Source organism: Salmo trutta, chromosome 30 (genome assembly GCF_901001165.1).
Source record: "Salmo trutta chromosome 30, fSalTru1.1, whole genome shotgun sequence".
Lineage (NCBI taxonomy): Eukaryota > Metazoa > Chordata > Actinopteri > Salmoniformes > Salmonidae > Salmo > Salmo trutta.
Window position 1 is genome coordinate 28,354,188 of NC_042986.1, and position 25,924 is coordinate 28,380,111.

General features: G+C 45.3%; 1 protein-coding gene and 1 long non-coding RNA gene across 2 annotated transcripts; one reads left to right on the forward strand and one right to left on the reverse strand.

Moving 5' to 3' along the window:
- The first annotated feature begins 1,551 nt into the window (after positions 1-1,551).
- On the forward strand, positions 1,552-10,921 carry creld1b (CRELD disulfide isomerase 1b). The gene is made up of 11 exons (XM_029723679.1): positions 1,552-2,408; positions 6,137-6,279; positions 6,469-6,551; positions 7,021-7,131; positions 7,271-7,362; positions 7,448-7,627; positions 7,751-7,846; positions 8,341-8,424; positions 8,535-8,630; positions 8,810-8,950; positions 9,034-10,921. The coding sequence occupies exons 2-11, from the start codon at positions 6,163-6,165 to the stop codon at positions 9,252-9,254; spliced, it is 1,221 nt and encodes a 406-aa protein (XP_029579539.1). The 5' UTR covers positions 1,552-2,408; positions 6,137-6,162; the 3' UTR covers positions 9,255-10,921.
- Positions 10,890-14,080, reverse strand: LOC115168423 (uncharacterized). Its single transcript, XR_003870664.1, has 3 exons — positions 13,741-14,080; positions 11,573-11,625; positions 10,890-11,476 (listed from the first exon to the last, which is right to left on the reverse strand). It is a non-coding gene; the product is annotated as an uncharacterized LOC115168423 (long non-coding RNA).
- Positions 14,081-25,924: the final 11,844 nt, after the last annotated feature.

Consider the following 25,924-nt stretch of genomic DNA (forward strand, 5'->3'; position numbering starts at 1 on the left):
ATAATATTGAAGACATAAAAACTATGAAATAAAACATATGGAATCATGTAGTAACTAAAAAAGTATATATATGTTTATTTTAGATTTTAGATTCTTCAAAGAAGCCACCCTTTGCCTTGATGACAGCTTTGCACACTCTTGGCATTCTCTCAAACAGCTTCATGAGGTAGTGACCTAGAATGCATTTCAGTTAAAGCTGTTTGAGAGAATGCTACGAGTGTGCAAAGCTGTCATCAAGGCAAAGGGTGGCTTCTTTGAAGAATCTAAAATCTAAAATACACATATACTTTTTTAGTCCAAACTGATTGGCTCAAACGCATTAAGAGGGAAATAAATTCCACAAATTAACTGACAAGGTAGTGGTGGTATACAGAAGATAGCCCTATTTGGTAAAAGACCAAGTCCATATTATGGCAAGAACAGCTCAAATAAGAAAAGAGAAAGGACAGTCCATCATAACTTTAAGACATGAAGGTTAGTCATTCCGGAAAATTTCAAGAACTTTGTTTCTTCAAGCGCAGTCACAAAAACCATCAAGCGCTATGATGAAACTGGCTCTCCACAGGAAAGGAAGACCCAGAGCTACCTCTGCTGCAGAGGATAAGTTCATTAGAGTTACCAGCCTCAGAAATGGGGAATTAACTGCACCTCAGATTGCAGTCTAAACAAATGCTTCACAGGGTTCAAGTAACAGACACATCTCAACATCAACTGTTCAGAGGAGACTGCGTGAATCAGGCCTTCATGGTCGAATTGCTTCAAAGAAACAACTACTAAAGGACACCAATAAGAAGAAGAGATGTGCTTGGGCCAAGAAACACAAGCAATGGACATTAGACCGGTGGAAATCTGTCCATTGGTCTGATGAGTCCAAATTGGAGATGTTTGGTTCCAACCGCCGTGTCTTTGTGAGACACAGAGTAGGTGAACAGATGATCTCAGCATGTGTGGTTCCCACCGTGAAGCTTGGAGGAGGAGGTGTGATGGTGTGGGATTGCTTTGCTAGTGACACTGTCTGTGATTTATTTAGAATTCAAGGTACACTTAACCAGCATGGCTACCACAGCATTCTGCAGCAATACGCCATCCCATCTGGTTTGGGCTTAATGGGACTATAATTTGTTTTTCAACAGGACAATGACCCAACACACCTCCAGGCTGTGTAAGGGTTATTTGACTAAGAAGGAGAGTGATGGAGTGCTGCATCAGATGACCTGGCCTCCACAATCACCAAACCTCAACCCAATTCAGATGGTTTGGGATGAGTTGGACTGCAGAGTGAAGGAAAAGCAGCCAACAAGTGCTCAGCATATGTGAGAACTCCTTCAAGACTGTTGGAAAAGCATTCCTCATGAAACTGGTTGAGAGACTGCCAAGAGTGTGCAAAGTTGTCATCAAGGCAAAGGGTGGCTACTTTGAAGAATCTAAAATGTAAAATATATTTTGATTTGTTTAACACTTTTTTGGTTACTACATGATTCCATATCTGTTATTTCATAGTTTTGAAGTCTTCACTATTATTCTACAATGTAGAAAATAGTAAATATAAAGAAAAACCCTTGAATGAGTAGGCGTGTCCAAACTTTTGACCGGTACTGTGTATATATATATTTACATCATTTCTGAATTCCTTAGTTTTTTTTTGTGGGCGGGGGTGTATTGTTTTGTGTTGTTAGGTATACTGCACTGTTGAAGGTTGAAACATAAGCATTTTGCTGCACTTGCGATAACATCTGCAAAATATGTGTACTTTATGCGACCAATAAAATGTGATTTATTTTTGTGTTCATCCCTGAACTGTAAATGGGTGACATTGTACTCAACCATTATCTTCGTTTCAAAATGTTATTTGGTTAATTTGTAAAGTATTTATTTTTACTGAGGGGTTTGTTGGTTAATTGTATAACATTTTATGCATTTGTGCGTTCTGTTATGGTGCAGTTCTATGTCGTGACTGGGTTATCCATCATCAGTAATAGGTATAAAGTTGTTTGATTCTATTTTCTGTGTAATTTTTGTACTGTGCGTTTAATTACTATTTCAATATTATTACTTTTTAATGTTGAATTTGCAGTTATTCTAGTCTTGAATGATTCCTGTCTGACAAAGTCTATCAGAGACAATGACCCATCCCACTTCTTTAAAACAAGACACGCCCTGTTTTGTACTCGGCGGGTAATGATTGGTTGAAGCCTGAAGTCCCAGTGGGATTGGGCAGTATCCTGCCAGCTGCGCCTCAGCTAAACAGTCTGGGAAGAAGAATCAACAAGAACCACTGCATCAGCACCGGTTAATGAATGGCACGGATGAACAACTAAACCGGTGAAACACCGTGAAATTGTATTAAGGTGCTGAGGACGCTCCAGTCAGTTGTCTACAAGCTGCCGAGAGTTTGTAGCAAGCTGAAGGTAGGATGCAGCGCAGCATCATTTATTGGAAGCTAGCTAGCGATAGCTGGGTAACGCTAATTTAGCTAACATTAGCTATCCATCTAGATAGATTGCTAGTTTGCCATGGTAGTGCGTTCGCTGGGTAGCGAACTAGAAATCACAGTCAATTTACTGCCATGCAATGTAGCAATAGACAAGAAGAAATAGCCAGCAGAGGTGATTTTGATGACGTTTAAGATGGATAATCATGTCATTACTTGTACTGACCTGATGGAGGGTTACCTGATTTGCCAACGGGACCTTACAGTAACTAGCTAACGTTAGCTCACCACACTAGCCAGTCTAACTGATTATGAAGATGCTATTCAGAATGATGATGATGATGATGATGACGATAATCCTCATTGGACCACAGCTTAAATAGTTCAGTCAAGGTAACAATGCAGTGAGCTCCATACCTAGCTAGCTAAGAATTTAACTAGCTATGTTTTTTTGCCAGGCAGCAGAGGGAATGGAGCATAATCATCACTAGGCTTACCCTTAACAGGATCCAACTAGGTTTGGATTTGGCAATGAACATTGACTATGTGAGAGATACAGGAATTCAGTGGCTCTGCGTTGTTTACTGAAACACTGATAAAACTCATCCTCTTATCTTTTCACACACATTTAATCCTGCTGCCCATCATGATAATCAAATCAAATGTATTGATCACATACACGTATTTAGCAGATGTTATTGTGGGTGTAGTGAAATGCTTGTGCTTCTAGCTCCAACAGTGCATTAATATCTAACAAGTAATATCTAAGTAAGGAATGGATTAAGAATATATATACATATATGTCAGAGCGGCATTGGACTAAGATACAGTGGCATAGTATAGAGTACGGTATATACATATGAGATGGGTGATGCAATATTTACAAACAATTAAAGCGATTAAGATACTGTAGAATAATATAGAGTACAGTTTCCAAATGCCTGAAGGTACCACGTTCATCTGTACAAACAATAGTACGCACACGCTTTTTCAGTTCTGCCCACAAATGTTCTATAGGATTGAGGTCAGGGCTTTGTGATGGCCACTCCAATACCTTGACTTTGTTGTCCTTAAGCCATTTTGCCACATCTTTGGAAGTATGCTTGGGGTCATTGTCCGTTTGGAAGACCTATTTGCGACCAAGCTTTAACTTACTGACTGATGTCTTGAGATGTTGCTTCAATATATCCACATCATTTTACTCCTCATGATGCCATCTATTTTGTGAAGTGCACCAGTCCCTCCTGCACCAAAACACCCCCACAACATGATGCTGCCACCCCCGTGCTTCACAGTTGGGATGGTGTTCTTCAGCTTGCAAGCCTCCCCCTTCTTCCTCCAAACATAACGATGGTCATTATAACCAAACAGTTCTATTTTTGTTTCATCAGACCAGAGGACATTTCTCCAAAAGGTACGATCTTTGTCCCCATGTGCAGTTGCAAACCGTAGTCTGGCTTTTTTATGGCGGTTTTGGAGCAATGGCTTCTTCCTTGCTGAGCGGCCTTTCAGGTTATGTCGATATAGGACTCGTTTTACTGTGGATATAGATACTTTTGTACCTGTTTCCTCCAGCATCTTCACAAGGTCCTTTGCTGTTCTGGGATTGATTTGCACCTTTCGCACCAAAATACGTTCATGTCTAGGAGACAGAACGCGTCTCCTTCCTGAGCGGTATGACAGCTGCGTGATCCCATGGTGTTTATATGTGTGTACTATTGTTTGTACAGATGAACATGGTACCTTCATGCGTTTGGAAATTGCTCCCAAGGAGGAACCAGACTTGTGGAGGTCTACAATTGTTTTTCTGATGTCTTGGCTGATTTCTTTTGATTTTCTCATGATGTCAAGCAAAGAGGCACTGAGTTTGAATGTAGGCCTTGAAATACATCCACAGGTGCACCTCCAATTGACTCAAATTATGTCAATTAGCCTATCAGAAGCTTCTAAAAGAAGCTTCCACTGGGTCGGCAGGTAGCCTAGTGGTTAGAGCCTTGTAACTGAAAGGTTGCAAGATAGAATCCCCGAGCTGAGAAGGTAAAAATATGTCGTTCTGCCCCTGACTGTTCCTAGGCCATCATTGAAAATAAGAATTTGTTCTTCACTGACTTGCCTAGTTAAATAAAAATAAAATAAAGCCTTGACATCATTTCCTGGAATTTTCCAAGCTGTTTAAAGGCACAGTCAACTTAGTATATGTAAACTTCAGACCCACTGGAATTGTGATACAGTGAATTATAAGTGAAATAATCTGTCTGTAAACAATTGTTGGAAAAATGACTTGTGTCATGCACAAAGTAGATGTCCTAACCAACTTGCCAAAACTATAGTTTGTTAACAAGAAATTTGTGGAGTGGTTGAAAAACTAGTTTTAATGACTCCAACCTAAGTGTATGTAAACTTCCGACTTCAACTGTACATATGAGATGAGTAATGCTAAGATACGGAACATTATTAAAGTGACTAGTGATTCATTTCTAAAAGTGGCCAGTGATTCCTAATCTATGTCGGTAGGCAGCTGCCTCTGATGTGCTAGTGATGGCTGTTTAGCAGTCTGATGGCTTTGAGATAGAAGCTGAAAAACAGCTTTTATCTCTTGGTCCCAGCTTTGATGCACCTGTACTGACCTAGCCTTCTGGATGATAGCGGGGTGAACTGGCAGTGGCTCGGGTGGTTGATGATCTTTTTGGCCTTCCTATGGCATCGGGTGCTGTAGGTGTCCAGGAGGGCGGGAAGTTTTCCCCCGGTAATGTGTTGGGCGGACTGCACCACCCTCTGGAGAGCTTAGCAGTTGTGGGCGTTGCTGTTGCTGTACCAGGTGGTGAAACAGCCCGACAGGATGTTCCCAATTGTGCATCTGTAAAAGGTTGTGAGGGTTTTAGATGTTAAGCCAACTGTCTTTAGCCTCCTGAGTTTGAAGAGGCAATGTTGTGCCGCCTTCACCACACTATTTGTGTGGGTGGACCATTTCAGTTTGTCAGTGATGTGTACGCTGAGGAACTTGAAGCTTTACACCTTCTCCACTGTGGTCCCATCGATGTGGATAGGGGGGTGCACCTTCTGATGTTTCCTGAAGTCCAAGATCATCTCCTTAGTTTTGTTGACTATTGAGTGAGAGGTTGTTTTCCTGACACCACACTCCCAGGGCCCTCACCTCCTCTGTGTAGGCTGTCTCGTCGTTGTTGGTAATCAAGCCTTCCACTGTAGTGTCATCTGCAAACTTGATGATTGATTTGGAGGCGTGCCTGGCCACGCAGCCATGGGTGAACAGGGAGTACAGGATGGGGCTGAGCACGCACCCTTGTGGGTGCATATGAGGCTCTCCCCCACCCTCTATTCGGCAAATCGGACCACGATTCCATCTTGCCCCTCCCCTCCATTAGGCAGAAACTCAAACAGGAAGCACCCGTGGTGAGGAATATTCAATGCTGGTCTGACCAATCGGAATCCACGCTTCAAGATTGTTTTGATCACGCAGACTGGGATATGTTCAGAGTAGCTTCAGAAAATAATATTGACACATATACCTATACTGTGAATGAGTTTATCAGGAAGTGATGAATACACAGCAGTTCTCAGTATAATAAATGACTAAGTTGATTGAAAGATACCGTGACCATAACCACTGTGATGATGAACAAATATCTGACTGTTTATCAGTAGTTAGGATCCTGTTCTGTCTGAATCCCCTGTCTCTGTTCTCAGTGGCTGAGTGGTAGGTAGTCCAAGCCATGTGGTGGTCGTGGCCCCTGCTCCCTGCCCTGGTGCTCTTCTCTGTGCTGTCTGTGGTACGAGTACAGACTGCACCATGTCAGACCTGCCGCAAACTAACTGACAGCTTCATCAAGGTAGGAGTCTCTATCTCTCTCATTCCCTCAGTCTGTTGATTAGTTTGTCGGTCATATTGTCATTTTTGTATCTATTGGTATCTCTTTTGCTTATTGCTTATGTTTCTGTCAGTAGCTGCCATTTTACTCTCCTTGCTGTTCTGTTTCTGTCTTCACCTGGTGGTCTTTTATTAAAACACATTTTTTCAGGGCCTGGAGAAAACGTCCAATAAAAACTTTGGGGGTGGGAAGACTGCTTGGGAGGAGGAGAAGCTGGCTAAATATGCTCGCAGGTACTTTTGGCCCCACTAGGCCTGTCACTAGAATCTCCACAAATATGCAGTCATAGGACCTGCAGTCTAACATCTGTGTTTACGTAGAGGGAAGTCCACAAGGCCTGCTAATTCCTGACAAGCCTTAGCATGTTGTTGAATGGCCAATGCACCTTTATTGTGTTGCTATGAAGGCTTGTTACCTGATGCCTCTGACCTGAATTGGACTCCTCATGACTGAGCCAAGGCAATGCTGAACCAGTACAGTACTGACAAGACTAGGGCTCTACACCCCATATGTCCTTACAAAATATGACAGCCTTTTAAAACTAGGCCACACTGTGTGTGTGTGTGTCTGTGAGTGTGAGAGTGAGCGAGCGTGTTAGAGATCCTCCTAGAGTGCATAATGGAGAATAGGAGGGTGTATTTGTTTTCTCTGTGCTCTAGTGAAGTGTTCCACATTACTCACATCTCTCCTCTTGGTTCTCAGTGAGACCAGGCTGCTGGAGATAGTGGAGGCAGCATGTGAGAAATCTGACTTTGACTGTAACAAGCTGCTGGAGCAGTTAGAGGACCAAGTGGAGACATGGTGGTTCCACCGGTATGTCTCTGATCATGTAAATGTGGTGTATAATCAGTTTTGTTTTACTGTTTTATTTACACACCTGTGTATTATATTGTTATGTGTGTGTGTCCTTTCCCTCTCATCACTGACCTTGTGATTGTCTCTGTGTGTGTAGGCAGCAGGAGGCTCCAGATCTGTTTGAGTGGCTGTGTATAGAGGAGCTCCGACTCTGCTGTCCCCCAGGACGCTTTGGCCCAGACTGCAAAGGTATTGAACACACACACACGGTAGTTCTCTCTATAGTTCTCTCTCTGTTGTCACATTATTAACCCTGTGTGTTGTTGTGCTGCAGAGTGTCTGTCCGGTCCTGGAGGTGTGTGTGGTGGTCTGGGTCGCTGTGAGGGAGAGGGCACGCGTCTGGGAGATGGAGAGTGTGTGTGTGATCCGGGGTACTTTGGTCAGCTGTGTCAGAGCTGTGCAGACGGCTACTACAGAGAGAAGAGCTCCAATCACAGCACACCAGCCTGTGCAGGTACCCAATCAGAAACAGTTTTGCCTGTCTGATCATGAACCAGACAGCCTGGCTTATACTCAACCAACCTCATGTAGAAGTCTCACAGACCAATCACTTCTCCTCTGTGTGTGATGTCTGTAGCATGCTACCACTCCTGTAAAAAATGCTCAGGGCCAGAGGACTACAAATGTGTGGACTGCAAACCTGGGTGGATCCTGCATGACAACAAGTGTGTTGGTGAGTATTTGGCTTTTATGTGTGTATTTGAGAGAGCATGTGTCTTCTGTTAGCTTTCTTACTTGTATCTGTGTTTGTAAAGGGGAAATTCAGTTTCCGTTACAAGTAATTATTAACACAATGCTTTGTGACACTCATTTATGTACAGGTTGATGGTCACTAGACTTGATACTAAATGTTATGGATTGTTCTCATATCTGGAGGTACAAGGACCGAGGACACTGATTGTTGTTGTATTCTGTGACAATGTGATTCAAGCCTGTTAGTGGGTGTTTTCAGAACATTTCGTGCTGTGAGAATAAATGAGAATATAAGGGTCTGCTTAGAAAAGACAAGTTAGACATTGTCTCTTTCTGTGCTGGAGGTGTCTCCCTGTTGCAACTTGTATTAAACCAGATTGATTTTGATTGACTTCGTCTGTGACTGCCCTTCTTTTATTCACCTTGAGAATCCCTACTACAGTGTTTAACTCCTGTTGTGCATGTTGTTTCCAGACACCGATGAGTGCGGCACAGAGCTGGCTCGATGTCTCTCCAACACATATTGCCACAACACAGATGGATCGTACGAGTGCAGAGGTACTGTAGGCTCTCCCTCTACTATCTGCTAGTAACAGAGTAATGATGGTTTGTGTTGTTGGTAAACCTGTGTTCTGACCCAGACCTCTGTTCTCTCTCCTCTGTGCCAGGCTGTGACCAGGCATGTGTGGGCTGTATGGGCAGTGGTCCTGCCCGCTGTAAGAAATGTGCTAGGGGATACAAGCTCAGAGGAGCCAAATGTCTTGGTGAGGGAACCCGGCTGTGTTTTAATTTGTCTGTGTGGTCCTCTTTTACTAGTCTATAGATGGTTTGGCCAATCAGATGAACCTTTTGTTAAAGCAGTCTGACTACTTACTTGTAGTGTACATCTGTATCCGCCTTGGTATGGGTGTCACTCTGTCCATGTTCTCTCTCTTCCTCCTAGATGTGGATGAGTGTAGTGAGAGGGCAATAGCTTGTCCAGGGCTGAATGAGGCGTGTTTCAATGAGGAGGGCTCCTTCCGCTGTGAATGTGCTGACGGCTTCATCCGAAGGGACAGCATCTGTGTGGAGAACCAGCCTTACAGTAGGACGTGCGAGCACCCTTGATAGTTCTCTCTACTTGGCACACTCCTATATACACAGCATCTCTCTCTCTCTCCCCATCAGGTGGTCCAGAGAAGGGTCTGTTTGATGACATGACTGATGACGAGGTACTTGTCCTGCAGCAGATGTTCTTTGGCGTGGTCATCTGTGCCCTAGCAACGCTTGCCGCCAAGGGTGACATGGTCTTCACCGCCATTTTCATCGGGGGCGTGGCCGCCATGGCCGGATACTGGCTATCAGAGAAGGGTGATCGCATGCTGGACGGCTTCCTGAAGGGACGCTAGCCTATCAGGAACCAGGGATACGGGAGAGAGGAAGGAACTCATTGAATGCAAGCCGATGCGGGCGACAAAGACTGGGGGTGGGACGGCTACAGGAATGCTAGCCATTCAGGGATGTACTATACTACTTTGGGGTGGTAGGGGTTAGGGTGGGAGAAGAGGGGTCCTAAAGGATGCCTTGAAAAGGCTTGAGATTATTGTGGGTCTTCTGGAATATGAACTTTCCAGATGTTAGAGGGAGGTGAATAAGAGAACATGGAGCTCAGAGGAAGGTCAAATCAGAGAGCTCAATGGAGGGAGTGAATATAGAAGAAGACCAGGTACAACTTGATCCAAAAACACTGAGAAGACTGGAGTGTCTGTCTGCACTGATATGGGAGACAAAACCCAACCCTCTTGCCTCGACTCTGGGGTAGGAAAGGGACGGAGTGGGGGTAGGATAAGACCACTACTGATTGTTACCAAGTTATTATGCATTTGTATCTTCCACTGGGCAAAATTTTGCTCCAAAATTATATGTGGTTCAAAACCATGTCGCAGGTTCGAATTCTCAAGCCGACTAGGTGAAAAATCTGTCAACGTGCCCCTGAGCAAGGCTCTTAACCCTAATTGCTCCTGTAAATTGCTCTGGATAGGAGTGTTTGCTAAATGACTAAAATGTTAATGTCTGTCCATTTCCACTCATCACAAATCAAACTTCTTAGGCACCCCTTACCTCATCAGCATCTCCTGTTCATCATTTCACCTTTTACTGAGGAACAGAGGCTGTTCCCGTGGTGATGGAAGATGGAGGGTGGGATGGGATTGTCATTGGGGCTTTGCACTGAAGGCTGCTGCTATGGTGGACTAGTTAAGGAAAGGACTGCTGTATCCTGTTGCGCCAGTTGAATTCCATCCAGTGTTAAAACACTGTTTATTTATAATCCTGTTCATATTATGACTGTATTTATCTGTGTTTTTGCACAGACAGATTCTTGCTGTATGAATGCACGAGAAAAGGATCTGAGAAAGGCTATACTGTACTGTATGTATTATCCTGTGATTGGCATGGAAGACTGAACTTTATAGAGCTGCTTGTTTCCCTCTTTAAACTGTACAACCAGGATACAAGGATCATCACTACTGCTTCACCACCCCCTAAACCTACTGCCTGAGCAATCTGCGTGTGTATGTGAGAGTAAAATACTCTAGTCCTATTGAGGATGCCTCCCATTTCATTGTTTTGCAATAGGTCTTTTCTAAATGTATTTTTTGTTTGTTTTTAGCAAAAACCTTTTATGATTTTTATTCTGCATCTGTTTGGTGTGTGTGTGTGATACATTGAGTTTGATCAGCACCAGGTAATATGGGGTACTGTACAATGAAATGCACAAGTGTATTTTATCAGAGGTGTCAACATTTACAGTTGAAGCAACTAAATGATATCTGACCAATCATATCCCTCCACATTATTCCCCCTCATTCTGAGTAGCTACTAGATCTAGCACAATTGTTATTCAAATGATCCATGTTTTTTCATTTTCAACCTTCAATAATATCCATTTTAACTGTTAATAATCATGTCCTTTGGTTACAGAACGTGTGTGTGTGTGTGTGTGTGTTAGGCCTACATTTCAACTGCATTTCTTTGCATTATGATCATTATTAAACCTCTCTTACCATTTTATTTTGACATGCTGTTGAAAGAAATGTCATTTGAACTCATGCTGCTCATTGCTGAAGACCTTAATAAAATACTGCCGTTGCATGGAGACGATAGAGCCGAGCCAGGAAACAGATACTGGAGAAACCCTAGAATGCTAGCTATGTAAGACTGTGAGCAGAGGTGTGTGTGCTTCTATTTCAGTGTGCTGCTCCAGTTAATTGTGGTTTTTGCACAGCAGTTCTCTCTCCATCAGGATCTCCAGAGAGCATGTCAATGTCCTGTCGCTCTAGCTATGCTCCATCAGCTGCACACACACACACACACACATGAAAGAGGAGTATGTGTGTGTATATATATATATATACAAAATCTCACATTAGGAATAAGTGTGTGTGTGTGTATTACCCTCTTATTCTCATCTCTGTACTAACTCCTCTCTTCTGTTGTATCCTTTGCTCTCTCTGACTAGACAGAGCCAAGCGATCCACTTCCCATAAAAACTCTGCCTTACTGGCCAGCTGCAGCATCAGCCCCCGCCCTCTTCTCCATTTGTCTCTTCAGCTGCTCACATACCTCCTTCCTGGAAAATAGAGAGACGGAGAGATATATAAACAATATGACAGAAGCTCAGCTAGGTATAGGAGGGAAGTAATAATTCAGACGAGGATGCTTTTACCTGGACACTCAGTGCAGGTTCTGTAGAATGGCTTCTGCCACACCTGGTGATACCTAACGAATCCCCAGAGAAACATTTATTAATCAAATTGTATTTGTCACATGCGCTGAATACAACAGGTGTAGACTTTACAGTAAAATGCTTACGTACAAGCCTTTAACATACAATGCTTTAAGAAGTTTTTAAGAAAAAAAGTTAAGTAAAAAAATAGAAAATAAAAGTAACAAATAATTAAACAGGAGCAGTAAAATAACAATAGTGAGGCTATATACAGGTGGTACCGGTACAGAGTCAATGTGCGGGGGCACCGGTTAGTTGAGGTAATATGTACATGGAGGTAGAGTTAAAGTTACTATGCATGGATAATAAACAGAGTAGCAGCAGCGTAAAAGAGGGGTCTGGGTAGTGCTTTGATTAGCTGTTCAGGAGTCATGGCTTGGGGGTAGAAGCTGTTAAGAAGCCGTTTGGACCTAGACTTGGCTCTCCGGTACTGCTTGCCGTGCGGTAGCAGAGAGAACAGTTTATGACTAAGGTGGCTGGAGTCCTTGACAATTTTTAGGGCCTTCCTCTGACACCGCCTGGTATTGAGGTCCTGGATGGCAGGAAGCTTGGCCCCAGTGATGTACTGGGCCGTATGCACTACCCTCTGTAGTGCCTTGCGGTCGAAGGCCGAGCAGTTGCCATACCAGGCAGTGATGCAACCAGTCAGGATGCTCTCGATGGTGCAGCTGTAGAACCTTTTTAGGATCTGAGGACCCATGCCAAATCTTTTCAGTCTCCTGAGGGGGAATAGGCTTTGTCATGCCCTCTTCACGACTGCCTTAGTGTGTTTGGACCATGATAGTTTGTTGGTGATGTGGACACCAAGGAACTTGAAGCTCTCAACCTGCTCCACTGCAGCCTCGTCGATGAGAATGGGGGCGTGCTCGATCCTCCTTTTCCTGTAGCCGACAATCATCTCCTTTGTCTTGATCACGTTGAGGGAGAGGTTGTTGTCCTGGCACCACCTGGCCAGGTCTCTGATCTCATCCCTATAGGCTGTCTCATCGTTGTTGGTGATCAGGGCTACCACTGTTGTGTCATCGGCAAGCTTAATGATGGTGTTGGAGTGGTGCTTGGCCGTGCAGTCATGAGTGAACAAGGAGTACAGGAGGGGACTGAGCACGCACCCCTGAGGGGCCCCCATGTTGAGGATCAGTGTGGTGGATGTGTTGTTACCTACCCTTACCACCTGGGGGCGGCCCGTCCGGAAGTCCAGGATCCAGTTGCAGAGGGAGGTGTTTAGTCCCAGGGTCCTTAGCTTAGTAATGAGCTTGGAGGGCACTATGGTTTTGAACTCTGAGCTGTAGTCAATGAATATCATTCTCACATAGGTGGTCCTTTTCCCAGGTTGGAAAGGGCAGTGTTGAGTGCAATAGAGATTGCATCATCTGTGGATCTGTTGGGGCGGTATGGAAATTGGAGTGGGTCTAGGGTTTCTGGGATAATGGTGTTGTGAGCCATGACCAGCCATGACCAGGTTACCTTAGTGTTATTGGGCACAGGGACTATGGTGGTCTGCTTGAAGCATGTTGGTATTACAGACTCAGTCAGGGAGAGGTTGAAAATGTCAGTGAAGACACTTGCCAGTTGGTCAGCGCATGCTCGGAGTACACGTCCTCGTAATCTGTCTGGCCCTGCGACCTTGTGAATGTTGACCTGTGTAAAGGTCTTACATCGGCTACGGAGAGCGTGATTACATAGTCTTCCGAAACAGCTGATGCTCTCATGCATGCTTCAGTGTTACTTGTCTCGAAGCGAGCATAGAAGTAATTTAGCTCGTCTGGTAGGCTCGTGTCACTGGGCAGCTCGCGGCTGTGCTTCCCTTTGTAGTCTGTAATATTTTACAGGCCCTGCCACATCCGACAAGTATTGGAGCCGGTGTAGTACGGCAGAAATGTGCCATTTTCATATCAGTAACGGGCTTATGTTTTACTACTAGGCAAACTCTCCTGTAGTGCTACTTTCTGTGCATGACTAGTGCCCTCTGGTGGTAGTGGGGATGCACATAAGGTGTCTCCAGGTTGACTGTCTGCCTACGGACTAGAGGGGTTACAGTCTGGGGACAAACTTCCGGCCAGATAGGAAGCTTTCACACAAAAGCAGGCTAAAATAATTTCAATACTTACATTTTCTGTATCTTAGAGTCAATTCACCCCTGGCTGACTATCAGTGCTGCAGAGGCAGGTCAGATGATGGGCAGTGTCAGGGGAGTGACTATACGGTAGAGACTGTAGGACAGGTGTGCATCGAGGAATAGACACAGGTGTGGTGATGTTTAGTAACATAATTAAAACATGCACAGTACAAACACTGAACGTTCAAACAGTCAAACATGCACAGTACAAACACTGAACGTTCAAACAGTCAAACATGCACAGTACAAACACTAAACGTTCAAACAGTCAAACATGCACAGTACAAACTGATAGTAAACCATTCATTCAAAAAATCAAAATGTCATTCCATAGACAGAGTTGTGCCTTGGGATTCCCCAGCAGTGTAGTCCTTGTGCGTTAAACACTTCTAAAGGGTCAGACAACTTTCACACATAACAGAAGTACATTTTCATAACTGTAAAGTTGAATAAACATGCAAACTAATTCCTTTTCAAATATTTACATTCAAGACTATGATAACTTGGATTTAAATAGGAATAGTATAAACAAATGCACTCACCTGCGTCTGGCAATGGTTGCCTTGGGAATCAGGTTACTCATGTACAGACCTGAGAGAAAGCTGGATCCGAGCGTAGTTCAATGCACCGGTGTCCTATTGAAGAAAGTTTATTAGCATGTGAACTAGGGCTGGCCGAGCTACAGTCAGAGGATGGCTGTACAGAGCTAGATAGATGGAGAGTATTCAGTACACCCAATAAAGGAGCACATTCATCTCCACTAGAAAAAGGGGACACGGTTTAGGAGCCAGGCTTTTTTCACTATACTCGACTTGAGTGGGTTGAGTCAGTGACGTTATCTTCCGGTTCGAACCCCTTGTGGCATGTCTTGTGGGGTAAGTGTGTGTATCAGTGCTGTGTGTAAGTTGACTATGCAAAGAATTTGGAATTTCCAACACATTGTTTATTATAAAAACAAGTAGTGACGCAGTCAGTCTTTCCTCAACTCTTAGTCAAGAGAGACTGGCATGCATAGTTTAATATTAGCAGTCTGATTACAATGAAGAACAAGACATGCATCTCTGTTCTGGACCAGCTGCAACTTAACTAGGTCTTTCTTTGCAGCACTTGACCATATGACTGGACAATAACCAAGATAAGATAAAACAAGAGCCTGCAGGACAAGCTTTGTGGAGTGTGGTGTCTCTTTATTACAGGCAGACCTCTCCCCATCTTTACAACCATTGAATCTATATGTTTTGACCATGACCGTTTATAAACTAAGGTAATAGCAAGTGATTTAGTCTCCTCAACTTGTTCAACAGCCACGCCATTCATTACCAGATTTAGCTGAGGTCTAGAACTTGATTTGTACCAAATACAATTATCTTAGTTTTACAGATGTTCAGAACCAGTTCATCATTGGCCACCCATTCCAAAACAGACTGCAACTCTTTGTTAATGGTTTCAGTGACTTCATTAGCTGTGGTTGCTGATGCATATATGGCTGAATCATCAGCAGTCAAATGTTTGGACACACCTACTCATTCAAGTTTTTATTTATTTTTACTATTTTCTACATTGTAGAATAATAGTGAAGACATCAAAACTATGAAATAACACATATGGAATCATGTAGTAACCAAAAAAGTGTTAAACAAATCCAAATATATTTTATTTTTTTAGATTCTTCAAAGTAGCCACCCTTTGCTTTGGTGACAGCTTTGCACACTTTTGGCATTCTCTCAACCAGCTTCATGAGGAATGCTTTTCCAACAGTCTTGAAGGACTTCCCACGTATGCAGAGCACTTGTTTGCTGCTTTTCCTTCGCTCTGCGGTCCAACTCATCCCAAACCATCTCAATTGGGTTGAGGTTTGGTGATTGTGGAGGCCAGGTCATCTGATGCAGCACTCCATCACTCTTGTTGGTCAAATAGCCCTTACACAGCCTGGAGGTGTGTTGGGTCATTGTCCTGTTGAAAAACAAATGATAGTCCCACTAAGCGCAAACCAGATGGGATGGCGTGTCACTGCAGAATGCTGTGGTAGTCAGGCTGGTTACGTGTGCATTGGATTCTAAATAAATCACAGACAGTGTCACCAGCAAAGCACCCCCACACCATCACACCTCCCTCTCCATCGTTCATGGTGGGAACCACACATGCATAGATCATCCGTTCACCTACTCTGCGTCTCACAAAGACACAGTGGTTGGAACCAAAAATCTCCAATTTGGTTCAAATTTGGACCATCAGACCAAAGGACAGATTTCCATCGGTCTAATGTACATTGCTCGTGTTTCTTGGAACCAAGCAAGTCTCTTCTTCTTATTGGTGTCTTTTAGTAGTGATTTCAGAAATTTGACCATGGCCTCTGTGAAGCATTTATTTGGGCTGCAATTTCTGAGGCTGGTAACTCCTCTGCAGCAGAGGTAACTCTAGGTCTTCCTTCTAGTGGTTAGAGCATTGGGTCAATAAGCAAAATGTTGCTGGATTGAATCCCCGAGCTGACAAGGCAAAAATCTGTCGTTCTGCCCCTGAGCAAGGCAGTTAACCGACTGTTCCCCGGGCACCAAAGACGTGGATGTCGATTAAGGCAGCCTCCAACACCTCTCGGATTCAGAGGGTTAAATGCGGAAGACACATTTCAGTTGAAGGCATTCAGTTGTACAACTGACTAGGTATCCCCCTTTCCCTTTCCTGTGGCTGTTTCATCATAGCGCTTGATGGTTTTTGCGACTACACTTTTTTTGCGACTGCAAATTTCAGTATTGAGGGATCTTTATGTCTTAAAATAATGATGGACTGTCATTTCTCTTTGCTAATTTGAGCTGTTCTTGCCATAATATAGACTTGGTCTTTTACCACCCCTACCTTTTCACGACACAACTGATTGGCTAAAATGAAAAACGACCCAACTGATTGGCTAGAAGGAAAGAAATTCCACAAATTAACTTTTAACAAGGCACACATGTTAATTGAAAAGCATTCCAGGTGACTACCTCATGAAGCTGGTTGAGAGAATGCCAAGAGTGTGCAAAGCTGTCATCAAGGCAAAGGGTGGCTACTTTGAAGAATCTCAAATATAAATATTTGTTTCAAACTTTTTTGGTTACAACATGATTCTATATGTGTTATTTCATAGTTTTGATGTCGTGCGGTGTTCGGCGGTCGACGTCACCAGTCTTCTAGCCATCGCCGATCCATTTTTCATTTGTTTTGTCTTGTTTTCCCACACACCTGGTTTTCATTCCCTCATTACGTGTTGCATATTTAACCCTCTGTTCCCCCCATGTATTTGTGTGGTATTGTTTGTTGTAAGTGCTTGTGCACATTGTTGTCTGGTGCGCGATGGGTTTTGTACCCATTCTTTATTATTCTGGATGCCGGTGGTTTTATATATATGTATATATGTGTGTATATTAAACTATTAAACTGCTCCGGTTATTACCCAGTTCTGCTCTCCTGCGTCTGACTTCGCTGCCACCAGTTACGCACCCCTTACAGAATACCACACCCGAATATGGAGTCAGCAGAAGCAGGTGCCCCTGGTATGGGGGTCGAGGAGCGCGTCCAGGAACACACAGCGATACTCCACCATCTCGGCGCTGCCAAGGACCGCGTCGTCCAAGCTATGGACCGCTGGGAGAAACGGAGAGTTCCTCCAGCACCTCCACCAGCACAACAGGGGCCTCCACTACTCGCTCCCCCTGCACCCGGTTCTAGTGGGATTCGCCTCGCTCTTCCCGGGGAGTACGATGGGATGGCTGCCCGCTGCCAGGGTTTCCTGCTGCAGTTGGAGTTATACCAACCGTCCACCCGGCTCCTTTGGGCCGTGAAAGTGTGTCCGTCCTCGTCTCATGCCTCTCGGGGAACGCCTTGGAGTGGGCCAACGCCGTGTGGGTGGAAGGAGATGCGGTGCTCGACCACTTTGAGGAGTTCACCCGTCGTTTCTGGGCAGTCATCGACCACCCGCCCGCCCTAGGGTAGAGCGGCGGGTGAACGTCTTTTCCACCTGTGGCAGGGGACGAGGAGTGCACAGGAGTTCGCTTTGGACTTTCGGACCCTGGCCTCCGGAGCGGGATGAAACGACAGGGCCCTGATTGACCACTATCGCTGCAGTTTGCGCAGGGTGTTAGAGTAGGGGCTACAGCTGCTCTGGTGGAGAGTGTTAGAGTAGGGGCTACAGCTGCTCTGGTGGAGAGTGGTTAGAGTAGGGGTTACAGCTGTTCTGGTGGGGGGTGTTAGAGTAGGGGCTACAGCTGCTCTGGTGGAGAGTGTTAGAGTAGGGGCTACAGCTGCTCTGGTGGAGAGTGTTAGAGTAGGGGCTACAGCTGCTCTGGTGGAGAGTGTTAGAGTAGGGGCTACAGCTGCTCTGGTGGAGAGTGGTTAGAGTAGGGGCTACAGCTGCTCTGGTGGAGGGTGTTAGAGTAGGGGCTACAGCTGCTCTGGTGGAGGGTGTTAGAGTAGGGGCTACAGCTGCTCTGGTGGAGGGTGTTAGAGTAGGGGCTACAGCTGCTCTGTTAGAGTAGGGGCTACAGTTGTCCGTCGAGAGTTGGCCTGCAGGGACACCACCCTCAAATTCGACCAGCTGGTGGACCTGTCCATTTGGCTGGATAACCTGCTGGCTACCCGCGGACGTCCAGATCGGGGTCTGTTGGTTCCATCCCCCAGCCCCACGGCTCCGATGCCCATGGAGCTGGGAGGTGCTGCGCTCAGGTAGATCGGAGGAGGTTCCGTCTCGTGCACCATCTGTGGCCGCAGAGGTCACACTGCCGGTCGGTGTCGGGTTGGTTCCTCTGGGGGTCGATGCAGCAGGCAGGGCACTCTGGCGTCACCCCAGGTGAGAAGGCACCATTCTCACCCAGAGCCCTCTGTTGCACACGTTTTTGTTCGTTACTTTTCCTAAGTTTTCCCTGCATTCCCAGCATTAGGCGCTCATCGATTCAGGCGCGTCTGGGAATTTTATTGGCAGATCATTTGCCCATAGTTTAGGGATTCCTGTCGTTCCTGTGGCTATGCCCTTCCCAGTTCACGCCTTAGATAGTTGACCATTAGTAGTCGACCTGCATTTTCCTGTGGTGCTAGGCCTACCCTGGTTAGCTTGTCATGACCCCACTCTTTCATGGCAACGGAGGGCCCTCACGGGGTGGTCACGAGAGTGCTCGGGGAGGTGTTTAAGGGTTTCCGTAGGTGCTACTACGGTGGAAAGTCCATACCAGGTCTCCATCGTGCGCATTCCCCCCGAATATGCCGATTTGGCTCTCGCCTTCTCCAAAAAGAAGGCAACTCAATTACCACCCCATCGACAGGGGGATTGTGCGATAAATCTCCTGGTAGACGCCGCTCTTCCCAGGAGTCACGTGTATCCCCTGTCACAGGCGGAGACGGTGGCTATGGAAACATATGTCTCCGAATCCCTGCGTCAGGTGTACATTCGGTCCTCCACTTCACCTGCCTCCTCGAGTTTCTTTTTTGTGAAGAAGAAGGAGGGAGGTCTGGGCCCGTGTATTGACTATCGAGGCCTTAATCAGATAACTGTGAGGTACAGTTACGCTTCTTCACCAAACTTGATCTCAGGAGTGCTTAGAACCTGGTGCGTATCCGAGAGGGAGACGAGTGGAAAACGGGGTTCAGTATGACCCCCGCCGAGCATGTGTCCCTGGTATGCAAGGTGCTTGGTCGATTGTTGGAGCATGACCTGTACGCCAAGGCTGAGAAATGCCTGTTCTTCCAACAGTCCGTCTTCTTCCTAGGGTACCGCATTTCCACCTCAGGGGTGGAGGTGGAGACATTTACATTTACATTTACGTCATTTAGCAGACGCTCTTATCCAGAGCGACTTACAAATTGATGCATTCACCTTATGATATCCAGTGGAACAACCACTTTACAATAGTACATCTATATCTTTTTTTGGGGGGGAGGGGGGGTTAGAAGGATTACTATATCCTATCCCAGGTATTCCTTAAAGAGGTGGGGTTTCAGGTGTCTACGGAAGGTGGTGATTGACTCCGCTGTCCTGGCGTCGTGAGGGAGCTTGTTCCACCATTGGGGTGCCAGAGCAGCGAACAGTTTTGACTGGGCTGAGCGGGAACTGTGCTTCCGCAGAGGTAGGGGGGGCAGCAGGCCAGAGGTGGATGAACGCAGTGCCCTTTTTTGGGTGTAGGGCCTGATCAGAGCCTGAAGGTACGGAGGTGCCGTTCCCCTCACAGCTCCGTAGGCAAGCACCATGGTCTTGTAGCAGATGCGAGCTTCAACTGGAAGCCAGTGGAGTGTGCGGAGGAGCGGGGTGACGTGAGAGAACTTGGGAAGGTTGAACACCAGACAGGCTGCGGCATTCTGGATGAGTTGTAGGGGTTTAATGGCACAGGCAGGGAGCCCCGCCAACAGGGAGTTGCAGTAATCCAGATGGGAGATGACAAGTGCCTGGATTAGGACCTGCGCCGCTTCCTGTGTAAGGCAGGGTCGTACTCTGCGAATGTTGTATAGCATGAACCTACAGGATCGGGTCCCCGCCTTGATGTTAGCGGAGAACGACAGGGTGTTGTCCAGGGTCACGCCGAGGCTCTTAGCACTCTGGGAGGAGGACACAATGGAGTTGTCCACCGTGATGGCGAGATCATGGAAAGGGCAGTCCTTCCCCGGGAGGAAGAGCAGCTCCGTCTTGCCGAGGTTCAGCTTGAGGTGGTGATCCATCATCCACACTGATATGTCTGCCAGACATGCAGAGATGCGATTCGCCACCTGGTTATCCGCCAAAACCCTATTCTATGTGACAACATGAGTATGCCTGACATATCCATTACGAACGCAACCAGAGACTTTTCTGTCGTCTCTCTCCAGCAGATGGACCGGCGACCACAGAGAAAGACAACAAGACATACGCTCGTAAATATGTAAATTGCAATTTATTTTCAAATGAGTGGTTGTTCATATTCAAAATATTAGCAATTTCTATGAGTGTAGTTATCAGCTATGAGTTTCCTGCAATTGAGCGGTCCCCACCCCCTTTCCTTTGTCTAGCAAGCCGTCATATCGGTTTCGACCACTAGGGACTTTTTCATTGTATCATGTAGCACCCAATTGTGTGTGTGATTATGCAATTCTGTGATTTATTTAGTTAGTAAATAAATAATTGAACCAATTTGTATATCGCTGATTCATGATTTAGGCTATGGTTCGTGCAGATATCCAAGGGTTTGCGACGTTCAAGAATATGACTGATGAGGTAATAATAATACATTAATATAAAACTGTACTCAATAAGATATGAAAATATCTGAAGAGTTATATTCGGGAATTGAAACTCTATAAACAACATATTCCCGTGGTGCCCTGACTTCCTAGTTAAATAAAGGTTAAATAAAAATTTGAGGGCGAGTGGTGTCATCTATTTTCTGAGTGTTTATAACAAGCTTCTCAGGCTCCATCTCAGTGTGCTTCATTCTATATCTAGAGGACTCCTGATATCTCCAGGAGTGATAAGTATACTTTTTTTGTCTATCTGTTCAAATCAAATCAAATCAAATTTATTTATATAGCCCTTCGTACATCAGCTGAAATCTCAAAGTGCTGTACAGAAACCCAGCCTAAAACCCCAAACAGCAAGCAATGCATGTGAAAGAAGCACGGTGGCTGGGAAAAACTCCCTAGGAAAAACTCCTGAGAAAGGCCAAAAACCTAGGAAGAAACCTAGAGAGGAACCAGGCTATGAGGGGTGGCCAGTCCTCTTCTGGCTGTGCCGGGTGGATATTATAACAGAACATGGTCAAGATGTTAAAATGTTCGTAAATGACCAGCATGGTCAAATAATAATAATCATAGTAATTGTCGAGGGTGCAACAAGCACGTCCGGTGAACAGGTCAGGGTTCCGTAGCCGCAGGCAGAACAGTTGAAACTGGAGCAGCAGCATGGCCAGGTGGACTGGGGACAGCAAGGAGTCATCATGCCAGGTAGTCCTGAGGCATGGTCCTAGGGCTCAGGTCCTCCGAGAGAAAGAAAGAAAGAGAGAAAGAGAGAATTAGAGAGAGCATATTTACATTCACACAGGACACCGGATAAGACAAGAGAATACTCCAGATGTAACAGACTGACCCTAGCCCCCCGACTGAGACAGGAGGGATCAGAAGACACTGTGGCCCCATCCGATGATACCCCCGGACAGGGCCAAACAGGCAGGATATAACCCCACCCACTTTGCCAAAGCACAGCCCCCACACCACTAGAGGGATATCTACAACCACCAACTTACCGTCCGAAGACAAGGCCGAGTATAGCCCACAAAGATCTCCGACACGGCACAACCCAAGGGGGGGGCGCCAACCCAGACAGGAAGACCACGTCAGTGGCTCAACCTACTCAAGTGACGCACCCCTCCCATGGACGGCATGGAAGAACACCAGTAAGTCAGTGACTCAGCCCCTGTAAAAGGGTTAGAGGCAGAGAATCCCAGTGGGAAGAGGGGAACCGACAAGGCAGAGACAGCAAGGGCGGTTCGTTGCTCCAGCCTTTCCGTTCACCTTCACACTCCTGGGCCAGACTATACTTAATCATAGGACCTACTGAAGAGATAAGTCTTCAGTAAAGACTTAAAGGTTGAGACTGAGTCTGCGTCTCTCACATGGGTAGGCAGACCATTCCATAAAAATGGAGCTCTATAGGAGAAAGCCCTACCTCCAGCCGTTTGCTTAGAAATTCTAGGGACAATTAGGAGGCCTGCGTCTTGTGACCGTAGCGTACGTGTAGGTATGTACGGCAGGACCAAATCGGAAAGATAGGTAGGAGCAAGCCCATGTAATGCTTTGTAGGTTAGCAGTAAAACCTTGAAATCAGCCCTTGCCTTAACAGGAAGCCAGTGTAGGGAGGCTAGCACTGGAGTAATATGATCAAATTTTTTGGTTCTAGTCAGGATTCTAGCAGCCGTATTTAGCACTAACTGAAGTTTGTTTAGTGCTTTATCCGGGTAGCCGGAAAGTAGAGCATTGCAGTAGTCGAGCCTAGAAGTAACAAAAGCATGGATTAATTTTTCTGCGTCATTTTTGGACAGAAAGTTTCTGATTTTTGCAATGTTACGTAGATGGAAAAAAGCTGTCCTTGAAGCAGTCTTGATATGTTCTTCAAAAGAGAGATCAGGGTCCAGAGTAACGCCGAGGTCCTTCACAGTTTTATTTGAGACGACTGTACAACCATCCAGATTAATTGTCAGATTCAACAGAAGATCTCTTTGTTTCTTGGGACCTAGGACAAGCATCTCTGTTTTGTCCGAGTTTAAAAGTAGAACATTTGCAGCCATCCACTTCCTTATGTCTGAAACACAGGCTTCTAGCGAGGGCAATTTTGGGGCTTCACCATGTTTCATTGAAATGTACAGCTGTGTGTCGTCCGCATAGCAGTGAAATTTAACATTATGTTTTCGAATGACATCCCCAAGAGGTAAAATATATAGTGAAAACAATAGTGGTCCTAGAACGGAACCTTGAGGAACACCGAAATTTACAATTGATTTGTCAGAGGACGAACCATTCACAGAGACAAACTGATATCTTTCCGACAGATAAGATCTAAACCAGGCCAGAACTTGTCCATGTAGACCAATTTGGGTTTCCAATCTCTCCAAAAGAATGTGGTGATCGATGGTATCAAAAGCGGCACTAAGATCTAGGAGCATGAGGACAGATGCAGAGCCTCGGTCTGACGTCATTAAAAGGTCATTTACCACCTTCACAAGTGCAGTCTCAGTGCTATGATGGGGTCTAAAACCAGACTGAAGCGTTTCGTATACATTGTTTGTCTTCAGGAAGGCAGTGAGTTGCTGCGCAACAACTTTTTCAAAATTTTTTGAGAGGAATGGAAGATTCGATATAGGCCGATAGTTTTTTATAATTTCTGGGTCAAGATTCGGCTTTTTCAAGAGAGGCTTTATTACTGCCACTTTTAGTGAGCTTGGTACACATCCGGTGGATAGAGAGCCGTTTATTATGTTCAACATAGGAGGGCCAAGCACAGGAAGCAGCTCTTTCAGTAGTTTAGTTGGAATAGGGTCCAGTATGCAGCTTGAGGGTTTGGAGGCCATGATTATTTTCATCATTATGTCAAGAGATATAGTAGTAAAACACTTTAGTATCTCCCTTGATCCTAGGTCCTGGCAGAGTTGTGCAGACTCTGGACAATGAAGCCCTGGAGGAATACCCAGATTTAAAGAGGAGTCCGTAATTTGCTTTCTAATGATCATGATCTTTTCCTCAAAGAAGTTCATAAATTTATTACTGCTGAAGTGAAAGCCATCCTCCATTTGCGAATGCTGCTTTTTAGTTAGCTTTGCGACAGTGTCAAAAAGAAATTTCGGATTGTTCTTATTTTCCTCAATTAAGTTGGAAAAATAGGATGATCGTGCAGCAGTGAGGGCTCTTCGATACTGCGCGGTACTGTCTTTCCAAGCTAGTCGGAAGACTTCCAGTTTAGTGTGGCGCCATTTCCGTTCCAATTTTCTGGAAGCTTGCTTCAGAGCTCGTGTATTTTCTGTATACCAGGGAGCTAGTTTCTTATGACAGATGTTTTTAATTTTTAGGGGTGCAACTGCATCTAGGGTATTGCGCAAGGTTGAATTGAGTTCCTCGGTTAGGTGGTTAACTGATTCTTGTCCTCTGACGTCCTTGGGTAGGCAGAGGGAGTCTGGAAGGGCATCAAGGAATCTTTGGGTTGTCTGAGAATTTATAGCACGACTTTTAATCTTCCTTGGTTGGGGTCTGAGCAGATTATTTGTTGCAATTGTAAACGCAATAAAATGGTGGTCCGATCATCCAGGATTATGAGGAAAAACATTAAGATCCACAACATTTATTCCATGGGACAAAACTAGGTCCAGAGTATGACTGTGGCAGTGAGTAGGTCCAGAGACATGTTGGACAAAACCCACTGAGTCGATGATGGCTCCGAAAGCCTTTTGGAGTGGGTCTGTGGACTTTTCCATGTGAATGTTAAAGTCACCAAAAATTAGAATATTATCTGCTATGACTACAAGATCCGATAGGAATTCAGGGAACTCAGTAAGGAACACTGCATATGGCCCAGGAGGCCTGTAAACAGTAGCTATAAAAAGTGATTGAGTAGGCTGCATAGATTTCATGACTAGAAGCTCAAAAGACGAAAACGTCATTGTTTTTTTTTTTGTAAATTGAAATTTGCTATCGTAAATGTTAGCAACACCTCCGCCTTTGCCGGATGCACGGGGGGTTTGGTCACTAGTGTAACCAGGGGGTGAGGCCTCATTTAACACAGTAAATTCATCAGGCTTAAGCCATGTTTCAGTCAGGCCAATCACATCAAGATTATGATCAGTGATTAGTTCATTGACTATAACTGCCTTGGAAGTGAGGGATCTAACATTAAGTAACCCAATTTTGAGATGTGAAGTATCACAATCTCTTTCAATAATGGCAGGAATGGAGGAGGTCTTTATACTAGTAAGATTACTGAAGCGAACACCGCCATTTTTAATTTTGCCCAACCAAGATCGAGGCACAGACACGGTCTCAATGGGGAAGGCTGAGCTGACTACGCTAACTGTGCTAGTGGCAGACTCCACTAAGCTGGCAGGCTGGCTAACAGCCTGTTGCCTGGCCTGCACCCTATTTCATTGTGGAGCTAGAGGAGTTAGAGCCCTGTCTATGTTCGTAGATAAGATGAGAGCACCCCTCCAGCTAGGATGGAGTCCGTCACTCCTCAGCAGGCCAGGCTTGGTCCTGTTTGTGGGTGAATCCCAGAAAGAGGGCCAGCTATCTACAAATTCTATCTTTTGGGAGGGGCAGAAAACAGTTTTCATCCAGCGATTGAGTTGTGAGACTCTGCTGTAGAGCTCATCACTCCCCCTAACTGGGAGGGGGCCAGAGACAATTAATCGATGCCGACACATCTTTCTAGCTGATTTACATGCTGAAGCTATGTTGCACTTGGTGACCTCTGACTGTTTCATCCTAACATCGTTGGTGCCGACGTGGATAACAATATCTCTATACTCTCTACACTCGCCAGTTTTAGCTTTAGCCAGCACCGTCTTTAGATTAGCCTTAACGTCGGTAGCCCTGCCCCCTGGTAAACAGTGTATGATCGCTGGATGATTAGTTTTAAGTCTAATACTGCGGGTAATGGAGTCGCCAATGACTAGGGTTTTCAATTTGTCAGAGCTAATGGTGGG